This window comes from Oncorhynchus keta, chromosome 21, assembly GCF_023373465.1.
Source record: "Oncorhynchus keta strain PuntledgeMale-10-30-2019 chromosome 21, Oket_V2, whole genome shotgun sequence".
NCBI lineage: Eukaryota > Metazoa > Chordata > Actinopteri > Salmoniformes > Salmonidae > Oncorhynchus > Oncorhynchus keta.
In genome coordinates, this window is record NC_068441.1 from 1,588,050 (window position 1) to 1,599,846 (window position 11,797).

Genomic DNA, 11,797 nt, shown 5'->3' on the forward strand with positions numbered 1-11,797 from the left:
AAATATGGCTTGTGAATATTTTTCCCCATCCCTGGTTAGGCCTATACAACACACAAGGGTGCTTAAAAAAACAATAGAGCATCAAACCGGATTGGCTACGTGCGATATGAGACAAGCACTTATTGGCTATCTTCACTTAATCTGTATTCTCAACGTGACAACAAATAGTTGAGAATCCTCCTGGGACCTGACATCTTCACCCGTCATTGCCTTCAATGATCGGTGATAAACTGAGCAATGACTGGATAAAATCACTTTCACCTACATGCAATTGAACAGAAAACCAAGAATACTTTCGAATAAATATTTTCGACAAAACACACAAACACAGACGCACACAAACACGTTAATTTAGGAACATGTAATTGCTCATTCTATTTATCAGAATTAAAATAGAATATTCTGTACATGTTGGTATAGCTGCAAAATAACTGCAGGGCCATATCTAAAGAATGAATGATGGTGGGGGAAATCTGACAGTGAGACAACTCTGATTCCCTCGATTTCCATTAACGTTAACTGATGAGTTTTGGGGGTTTTGCACCTGCATAGTCCTGCCATCACACAAAACGGCAATACCACGATATTAAAGGTCCAATTCTGACGGTTTTTTTTCTCTATATCAAATCATTTCTGGGTAACATTTAATTACCTCACTGTAATTGTTTTCAATTGAAAATGGTCAAAAATGAACAAAAATAGCTTCTTAGCAAAGAGCATTTTTTTTCAGACAAGATTTTTGCTAAGACTAGTGGTCTGAGTGGGGAGGGGAAAACTGACAAATAACTGCTATTAGCAGAGGTGTGGAACTCTCGTTCTTATTGGTCTATTAACTTAACTCCATCCCACCTATACTGGCTGAAATTTCACTTTTCAAACAGCTCTTACACTAAAAGAGCATGATCAGAATTTTTACAATTTCACAGTATTATTCCAACCTCATAGTTTTGATATATAAAAAACATAGGCAAATCACGTTTTTGACTGCACTGGGCTTTTAATGTGGTCATGGAACATGAGCGCGCTTGACATAATAATCACGATTTATGACATCATTGAGCTTTTCCTTTTGTGCAGGTATAACGTGTATACACATTTTTGTTTTGACAGTTTCACTTATATTCTTCATAATAAAAATAGAATAAAAAAAATATGATCTTCTAATTTCCTGAATGTAAAGAAAAAAATATATCATTAATAAATAATAGGCTACTAAACAGTCGTTATTTGTAAGCAAGTCTTGCTGTAGGAATCGACCTTAAATTCAGCCCTTGAAACCCCCCTTTCTTTTCGTGTCACGGTTGTTCTTTTCATTTTACAGGACATTCAATCAGACAGTCGTAAGTACAGATCAGAGGATGTCTGGACGGGCTGATAACGCTGCCTGTGATTAACCCTTTCACTCACTCTGGGGACCGCGTGTATATATATATATCTCTGCCTTCTCTCTCAGCAAAGCAGAAAATACCGTTTATGTTTGGCATTGCCATGTGTAAACCCCCCTTTCTCATATATTTTATGGAAAAAACGGTACACTTTAAACCAGAATTGTTGCAATTGAGATGGCATAATAAGATTTAAATATGCATAAAATTGCCAATCACTGGTGGGATTTTTAACAATTGTTTTTCATAAGATGTATTAAAGATATTTTCCTGAAAATTCCTGGTGATGTTTGATGTTTTAGTGTAGCCTATTTTTTTTTTTTTTTTTTTTTTTTTGGGGGTCAAAATGCACGTGGCTACTGGGCTGTAGGCTAAAATGCAATGTGAACATACTATGGTAAGCTGCTACATGGACCCTTCGGTAGGTTTGTAGAATATAGTCCAGCAGACAGACAACAAAAATAGGCTAAACCCATCCATGCTTTCCTTCCGCACTCAAACAACCAAATCGGCGACGCCAGTCAGTCGCTGTTTATCTGCGCATGGTGCTGAACCTCAATCAGAAAATAAAGAAAGCACCAATTAAGTGGATAAAGACTAAAGCGCTCCAATCTCGTCGCCATAATTAGTCCTCTAACTGATGAATGGATTCCCCCATGCCCAGAACAACATGAGGTTTAAAATCTCAGAATATCAACAGTCACTCTGTTGAAAATAAGACATTTCTGAGGATTTTAAAAACAAACACATGCTTATAGCGTGGAGCTAAGAGAGGAGCATCGTCCTATGTTCCCGCGGCTGAACGCCAAAAAGAGCTGTCAAATAATTTAAAATTGAAGTCACCTAAATTACAAAGCATTTTCCAAATCAAATTGTACTTTTCATTCAGCACCAAATAGGTTGAACGTAAACTAGGACTAGGCCTAGAAAACTAAACTCATCCTAGGCATTAGAGTCTGTGTCACGCTCTAACGTGAACTATTTTGGCCCAGGGAAACACTGGAAGGCGGCACACGCAAACGTTCAGTGACGTGAACTTGGAATGACTATTTCTGGCAAGTTATTTGTTTATTATAATTAACACTATTACAAACTAGGCCTACATGTTTTTTTAAATTTATTAAATAGATGTGGTATATCATCTGAAAATGTGTTTTTAACAACAACAAAAAATGTACACTGTTTGGACTCCGCATGCAGGAGTCAATACTTTTAACTTAATATGTATAGCCTAGTTAAAGGAAAATCCATGTCCAGGTGTATAGCAATAAACCTGGAGATTATCCCATTGTTAAGCCTGCAATCCCCTTACACTGTTTGAACTTCCAACTCTTATCAATCTCAAATAAACAGTTTGCTCTGAAAAGCTATAGTTATCCCAATGATAGGGTATATTAAAAACACATTAAGGAGATAGCTTCATATAAAATATTATCTTGATAACGTACGTTACGACACAGTAAAACGTGCTACAGCCAATGCATTGATCCTGAAAATGCAGCGGTTTTAAACCCAATTTCGAAATGAATTATTGGCTCCGTTTTAGAAACAAAACCAATTATATTATTTTTCGACTTAGATACAGCCCTAAGGTAGGCCTAACAAGAAAACGGTGTTCTAACGAATGGAGAAGAGTTGGTGCGTAAAATGCCATCCTAAGAAATAGCGCAGAATTTACATTTATATCAATAGCAAAAAACATATTTTTCTCTCTCGATTGGCAATGTGGAATTAACTTCCACCGTACCACCGATAGCCTATTTTAAACGAAACAAGAAAATAAGCATTTTCTTCATGAATAAACGAACAATAATTTGACATTCGATCCACATGAATTCCAGACGGCTAGGCACATCAACTATCGTTGCCACTGAAGACACGCGCGTCCACTTGTCGTAAAACAACAACAACTCATGGTCAAGCAACAAATATTTGGTCAAATTCTAGTCTGAAAGTTACATAACCCGGTCCAAAGAGTTGATGTTTGTCTCCTCTCAGTTTCCACCTAGCTCCTTTTATACACGTAACGTAATGCAAGACTCAAAGCACCCAGAATGTAATTGGATGTTAGAATGAAGTTTTGTAGAATACGGGGGTGGGGAGGGGACAAGGTACCGCAAGCACCTCCCCCAGAAATGCAGCAAATCTCTCCCGTTTTCTTCCGTGGGGTGTCTACGCGCTCTGGGGGCTGGAGACGTGCTCCACGAAGCCGAGTCCTTGTATTGGCAGACTGATGATGACACGTGCCTCCTCCGTGCCACCCCCAGGCTCCAGCGTACGGCACTGACCTCAGTAACCGCCAAGGAAAACCAACTGTGGAAGCGTTGCTGCAACCGTTATTATCAATAAACGAACTGAATATAACAAATTGCAACAATTTTGCGTAATCCTCTGCGTAATACATTTCCACCCCCTAAAAAAAATCGTGCATCAAGTTCGGACGTTTTCGTCGAGTGCGGTCACTGACTGGAGTGCGGTCACAAGATGCGAAGACGGAGCGCCGACGTCTGAAGGTGAAATGAACCTGGGGATGATCAAGAACAGGAGTTCTTTGAAGAAGTGGAGATAGCAACTTAAAAAACATCAGGGCTTTATAAAACCACCGTCCGTTCTATAGCTTAGTTTTATTCACGCAATCTAGTTATCGACTAATTCTTTTATTTGAACAACAAAAAAAATTGTCCCCGACGGGTAGACAGAGACCGCAACAATGGCACATTTAATCCGAAGCAAATTTCAAAATAAACTGTCAAATGCGGCCACCTCCGTGTCGAATAAATCCACGGCTAAGGTGAGCGGCATGATGGCCAGGATGGGCTTCCAGGCCGCCACAGACGAGGAGGGACTGGGCTTCGCCGCATGCGATGATTTGGATTACGACCACCGGCAAGGACTGCAGATGGACATCATGAAATCGGATGAAATGGGTGGTGGTGACACTGGAGAGGGGAGCGGAGAGGGTGGGATGGGTGGAGGAGAAGATGGAATGGCGGCTGGGGACAGCCACTACCAGAGAGATGGCACCGGCCCTCCGCTCTCCGCCTCTAAAGCCTCAGGTCTGGGAGAAGAAGAAAAATCACCGAAAATCACCGCGTGGGAAGCTGGCTGGAATGTCACGAATGCAATCCAGGTAAAGACGCATAATTAAAACAGCATGGCGCTTGCAGGTGTCCTATCCCACTCATTCATTCAATGATGACTTCGTGTTACCTGCCATATAAAGGGAAAGCCAAATGTTAATAAATGTATGTCTACATAGCTTTTCTTTCAGTTATCACCAAATGATTGCGAACACAAATCCCCGGTGAAAAGGCTAATAGAGGCGAAGGCATTCGATATTCCAACAGTCTCGTGAACCGAACTCAGGCAACAGCAGTGACCGTGTTAAACCAGAATATAAAATAGATTGTGTGAGGCATCCCGGATGTATAGAGACACTAATATTCCAAGGGTTCCTTATATAAATAAATAAACAAAAATTGCCCGAGCCAAAATACACAAAAAAACTTTTGATTTTGGATAAGGAGATGAATTGGGGGTATTTGGAGACAATTGACGTGGTTTGGGAAGGTTCATAACCTATGAAAAAAATAGGATAAACTACACACTGTTACCGTAAGAGGAAGCCATACACATAACCTAGAGAATAATTATAAAATATCTAGCATATAAACACAAATATTCTAATTCCATGTACTCTCATAGTCATAGACTTCCAGTTGACAAAAGAACGTGACGCGTACTGATCTGTTGATACGGCTTTACGCACGAACTTGGCTCTGTTGCTCTGGAGCGCATTCATGCAGCAGTTATACTATTCGAAAGGACAGAATCTCTCCTTCAGATCGACAGGTGACCTTCTAGATTGTCATTTCGTCAAGGTCATTTGGATATATAGCCTAAACTATGCTGCGCTGTGCTTTCCTCAATAGCCTATCATATACGTTATAGCTAGTCTATAGCTCATTTCATCGTTGCATTACGCGCAGGCTATGCGTGTCTATCACCTACAAATGAGTAATAGCGGGTCTGGGGCGACCTTTGAAGTGTTAAAATGTACTTGACAGTGTATCTGTATGTGGCAAAAAGTCCCAAGACAAGCGCCGTCCCATCATGCGTTGTTAACGCTATGATCATCATCATGACAGTCACCATTTAACCAGGACGTGTCTCCACCCTATTGATGACTACAAAAGTAGCTGGAAAGGGCACGCTCGGAGCTAAATGGAATGCCCACCAGAACCCACACCAACAAGCAAGCATGTCACCCATTGAATCATGTACACACATGTACACACTATCTCATAATGCGTAATCCATGTAGGCCTACGTAAAGTGCAATAGTCATTCAACAAATACTCAATTTTGTAAAATCATTATTTAATTGGCAATCCTATATTTACGCCCACCCATCTCCAACCTGTTTAGTTATTATCAACAAATACCAGGCTACATTTTGTAAACGTTTATCTTGAATTGATCTGGTTATTTATTATGCCCATAAATAACTTCCTGTGTGTTTTCAGGGGATGTTCGTTCTGGGTTTACCATACGCCATTCTCCACGGGGGATACCTCGGACTGTTTCTCATTATTTTCGCCGCCGTGGTGTGTTGCTACACGGGGAAAATCCTCATCGCCTGCCTGTACGAGGAGGACGAAGACGGTCAGCTGGTGCGTGTAAGGGACTCATACGTGGACATTGCAAACGCCTGTTGTCAACCGAGGTTTCCATCTTTAGGTGGCCATATCGTGAATGTAGCCCAGATCATCGAGCTGGTGATGACGTGCATCCTGTACGTGGTTGTGAGCGGAAACCTAATGTACAACAGCTTTCCCACCCTCCCCATCTCACAGAAGTCCTGGGCCATCATGGCCACCGCCGCCTTGCTGCCCTGCGCCTTCCTGAAGAACCTGAAGTCCGTGTCAAAGTTCAGTTTGCTGTGCACTATCGCGCACTTCGTCATCAACATCCTGGTAATTGCCTACTGCCTCTCTAGAGCGCGCGACTGGGCCTGGGACAAAGTCAAATTCTACATCGATGTGAAGAAGTTCCCCATTTCTATTGGAATCATCGTGTTCAGTTACACGTCTCAGATTTTCCTTCCGTCACTCGAGGGGAACATGGTGAAACCCAGCGAGTTCCACTGTATGATGAACTGGACGCACATCGCTGCATGCGTCCTCAAAGGCTTGTTCGCCCTTCTGGCTTACCTGACCTGGGCGGATGCCACCAAGGAGGTCATCACCGACAACCTGCCGTCAACCATCAGGGCTGTTGTGAACCTTTTCTTAGTGGCCAAAGCTTTACTGTCATACCCATTGCCATTCTTCGCTGCGGTTGAAGTATTGGAGAAATCCTTTTTCTGTGAACGAGAACGCACATGGTTCCCAGATTGCTATGGAGGCGATGGAAGGCTGAAAGCCTGGGGCCTCACTCTCAGATGCACCCTTGTGGTGTTCACGTTGCTCATGGCCATTTATGTACCGCATTTTGCTCTTCTCATGGGTCTGACCGGCAGCCTGACGGGCGCGGGGCTTTGCTTTCTGCTCCCCAGCCTCTTCCACCTCAAGCTACTATGGAGAAAGCTGCTATGGCACCACGTGTTCTTTGATGTCGCTATATTTGTAATAGGGGGCATATGCGCCATCTCTGGTTTCATCCACTCAATGGAGGGACTAGTAGAAGCTTACAAGTATGGCATAGAAGATTAGCCAAGCCACTGTCTGCTGGATATCGATGTTTTTGCACATCCCCTTATAGTGTATAACTGAAATCCCCACTGAGCGCAGTCAGTGCATCCCTGCTTACAGAATTCATGCGAAATAAATGCGTGCACCGAAATGCAGTGCAAGCACTCATTACACACACACACAGTGGGACAGAGTCTAAATATGATATGGACAATTCAACTTGTAATGTATAAATATGAGAACAACATGCATATCCATATTTTTCAGTGGAGTGAAGGTTTACAATAGTTCAATCGACCCAAACAAAATTGCAAAATGGGACACGTTTCTTCATCTCTCTGTGGTGTTTTCCCATCTTGAGAGACATTTCATTTGAAATGCAAGTATGTGGTTTTGGACGACAATTTGACGGCATCGTGACTACATGGTATAAACAAAGTTGTGTGTTTGATATGATGGCACTTTCTTCTACATGATTTTCAATGTTTCAGTAGGCAGTGAATTTGATTATTAATTAACACATTGACATACAATAATGTGGACCTATTATGATGGGAACTACTAAAATGGCAATACATTATAGGCTATCAGCAAGACAACGTAAATATAATACATATCGTGAATGATGAAACAGTGTGTTAATGAATACTAGGAATATCCCAAATATCTTTGAGATTTATTTAGAAGTCATTTGTATTCTCTCCAAGCGCTATTTCGAAACAGCATTAGCTACATTGAATGTATAATATTCAGACAAAAGAAAAGTGTTCAGGAATTAGGACGCGGAAAACAAAGTGTTTTGGAAATTTGAATAAACATTTAAAACACATGGTTAGGCCTAAACACATATCGCACAGGTTATGAAATTGGGAAGAAAAAAAGACGGCAAATGCCTGTGAAGTAATAGGTTGTGTCATTATCGTTTGAAGAAGGTCCCACAAGTCCGTCACTTGACCGATATTCGCCACATGATTAAGATCACCATGGAATTCGGTCACTGTAAATTCGAATTTATCCCCTAATGTTTCATATTATAATGCATTTTACTTGTAAACTATACCTGCGAGATTAATTGAAATGATTCGATGTCCGGAATTAAGTGTCTGAATCATACACATATGAAGAGATCATGAAAATAAGAAAATGTGCATAAAGACATTTTTCATTCTGCACAATCCAACGGTCCTGTGGAAATGTTATAAAACCGTATGTGTAGTGTATTGTGGTTTCAAAAAGATGGAATGTAAATCTCAAATCGTGATCATATATCGTGAAAATGAATATTAAAGAATAAAGAAACAAGTTAAATTATATCATATACATTTGTGTGGTGGGTTTTATGTGATTAAAAACGAAAAACCGTGAGAACATGTACACTGAACAAAAATATAAATGCAACATGTCAAGTGTTGGTCCCATGTTTCACGAGCTGAAATAAAAGATCCCAGAAAGTCGACATACAAAGAAAAAGCTTATTTGCACAAATGTGTTTACATCCCAGTTAGTGAGCATTTCTCCTTTGCCAAGAAAATCTATTCACCTGGCAGGTGTGGCATTTCAAGATTAAAGCTGATTAAACAAAATTATCATTGTACCTTGTGCTGGGGACAATAAATGGCCACTCTAAAATTAGCAGTTTTGTCACACAATGCCACAGCTATGGGGAGCATGCAATTGGTATGCTGACTGCAGGAATGTCCACCAGCGCTGTTGCCAGAGAACTGAATGTTCATTTCTCTACCATAAACCACCTCCAACGTTGTTTTAGGGAATTTGGCAGTACGGCCAACAGGCCTCAGAACTGCAGACCTGCGGGATCGTCTGAGACCAGCCACCTGGACAGCTGATGAAACTGAGGATTATTTATGTCTCTAATGAAGCTCTTTTGTGGGGAAAAAGTAATTGGCTAGGCCTAGCTCCCCAGTGAGTGGACCTATGCCCTGTGGGTATGCACAACCAAAGAATTTCTGCACAAAGAATCAGAAACCGTATCAGGGAAGCTCATCTGCGTGCTTGTCGTCCTCATCGGGGTCTTGACCTGACTGCAGTTTAGCATCTTAACCGACTTCAGTGGGCAAAATGCTCACCTTCAATGGCCATTGGCACGCTGGAGAAGTGTGCTCAACACGGATCAATCCCGGCTTCAACTGTACTGGGCAGATGGCAAACAGGGTGTATGGCTTTGTGTGGGAGAGCAGTTTCCTGATGTCAATGTTGTGAACAGTGTGCCCCATGGTGCCAGTTGGGTTATGCTATGGGCAGGCATAAGCTACAGACAACGAACACAATTGCATTTTATCAATTTGATTGCACAGAGATACCGTGATGAGATCCTGCGGCCCATTGTCGTGCCATTCATCCTCCGGCGTTCACCTCACCTTTCAGCATGATAATGCACGGCCCCATGTCACAAGGATCTGTACACAATTCCTGGAAGCTGAAAATGTCCCAGCTCTTCCATGGTCGGCATACTCACCAGACATGTCACCCATTGAGCATGTGTGGGATGCTCTGGATCGACGTGTACAACCACGTGTTCCATTTCCCACCAATATCCAGCAACTTTGTACAGCCATTGAAGAGGAGTGGGACAACATTCCACAATCAACTGCCTGATCAACTCTATGCAAAGGAGATGTGTCGCACTGCATGAGGCAAATGGTGGTCACACCAGATACCGACTGGTTTTCTGATCCACGCCCCTACTTTTACATACATATCTGTATTCCCGCATGTTGCGGTTATATTTTTTGTTCAGTGTATTTTTTCTGGATAAATATAATAAAATATGGGAATTTGTTTTGTAGAATTATTGCAGATATAAAATAACGATTCATGAAAATACATAGCATTTCTTTGTTTGATGCGATTGATTAGGGTTATTCCTGTGTCATAAGAAATCTAAATGACAGGAATTCTATGCAATTACATTCCAGACCAAAAAGGTCATGTCCGTCTCTCTCTCTCTCTCTGAGTGTGTGTGTGAGTGAGTGAGTGAGAGAGAGATCTAACAAGCTGCACTGCTAACCACAGTGAGAGTAGGTGCACAAGTCACATGCCATAATTGTTACCATTTGCTTCTATGATGGTCAATTTGAACCAGTAGTTGTCTCTGAATGACTGTAGCCTATGCCATTTTTGCTAATGCTTGTAATAGCCAAGCCTTACAAATCTAAAATATTGTTTAGTATATAAAAGTATATAAGGGTATAGGACAGGCGTATTCCAGGCAGGTCACCCGCGATACAAGTCAGTATTTGATGCCCATCCCTGTCTGAGAACGTCGGGGAAACCGGTCAATAGCAGCGCTGTTACCTTCAACTCGGTTTTGGTTTCATTAAGGCGTTGTGGACTGGAACGGCGGATGTGCATAATCACATGCGCCGATACAAAGGTTGCGTGTTCAAATCCAGTGATAGAAAGTTATTTTTGGTATTTTTTGTCTTAAGCCTATGCCAAACCTTAACCCATACCTTAAGAATTCAGAGTTAATACCTAAACTTAACCTCAACGTTTGGAACAAGTTCGAAATTTGACATATGGGAAACATGGATGAACATCTAATCCTGACGCGAGACAGAGCTTGTAGGGTATTCAACCTGGGGATCACGCAAATATGTTTGTCCCAAAAAAATGTCCCATTGTTTTTATGAATGTCGCTAGCGACTAAACTCATTTTGATTTACACAACATTAGAAAAGAGGATAATATATTTCTAATGATGTCAACTTTATTTCTCAACTCCTAATAGTGAGCTAATTACACTCACTGGAGTATCAGACATAGGCTTTGAAAAGCACCCATGAGTAGGCCGACCAGTTGCTGCAAGTGATGCTGGCTACTGGTAAGCTTTCTTGACATGGACAATTGTTATGCCAACACATGGCCAACCTTTGTTTAACCATAGCTAAACAGCTGCTATTAGCGAAAATGTGTTTGGAGTTATCTTTCTAGTTAATATGCCATGTTAGAGTTTACACTTCTTCCTGTTATACACTGAACATAAATATAAACGCAACATGCAACAATTTCAAAGATTTTACTGAGTTACAGTTCATATAAGAAAATCAGTCAATTAAAATAAATTCATTAGGCCCTAATCTAGGGATTTCACACGACTGGGAATACAGATATGCATCTGTTAGGCGTGGATCAGAAGCTGGGGGCGTGGCCTTGAAGCTGTCTACCTGCTCCACTGCTGCTCCGACCTCATCCCTGTAGGCTGACTCATTGTAGCCTGTGATCAGGCCTACCACTGTGTTGTCAGCGAACTTGATAATGGTTTTGGAGTCGTGCATGGCCACACACTCGTGGGTGAACAGGGAGTACAGGAGGGGACTAACCACACACCCCTATGGAACCCCTGTGTTAAGGATCAGCGTGATGGAGGTAATGTTGCCTACCTTCACCGCGTGGGGTCGGCCCATCAGGAATACCAGTATCCAATTAGAGAGAGAGGTGTTCAGACCCAGAGTCCTAAGCTTGGTGAGGAGCTAGGAAGGGACAATGTTGTTGAACGCAGAGCTGTAGTCAATGAACAGCATTGTCACATAGATATTCCTCTTATCTAGGTGGGTGCAGGCAGTGTGGAGAAAAACGTGCGGATAACAGACTGGGACAAGGAGAGTTTGAAAATTACAGTGAATATGCCTGTCAGATGTTCTGCGCATTTTCTGAGAACGTGCCCTGGAATACCAACGGGGCCCGCGGCCTTGCGGA

General features: G+C 41.7%; 1 protein-coding gene across 1 annotated transcript; it reads left to right on the plus strand.

Moving 5' to 3' along the window:
* The first annotated feature begins 3,635 nt into the window (after window positions 1–3,635).
* On the plus strand, window positions 3,636–8,396 carry LOC118399732 (vesicular inhibitory amino acid transporter-like). Its single transcript, XM_035795980.2, has 2 exons — window positions 3,636–4,515; window positions 5,912–8,396. The coding sequence occupies exons 1-2, from the start codon at window positions 4,096–4,098 to the stop codon at window positions 7,097–7,099; spliced, it is 1,608 nt and encodes a 535-aa protein (XP_035651873.1). The 5' UTR covers window positions 3,636–4,095; the 3' UTR covers window positions 7,100–8,396.
* Window positions 8,397–11,797: the final 3,401 nt, after the last annotated feature.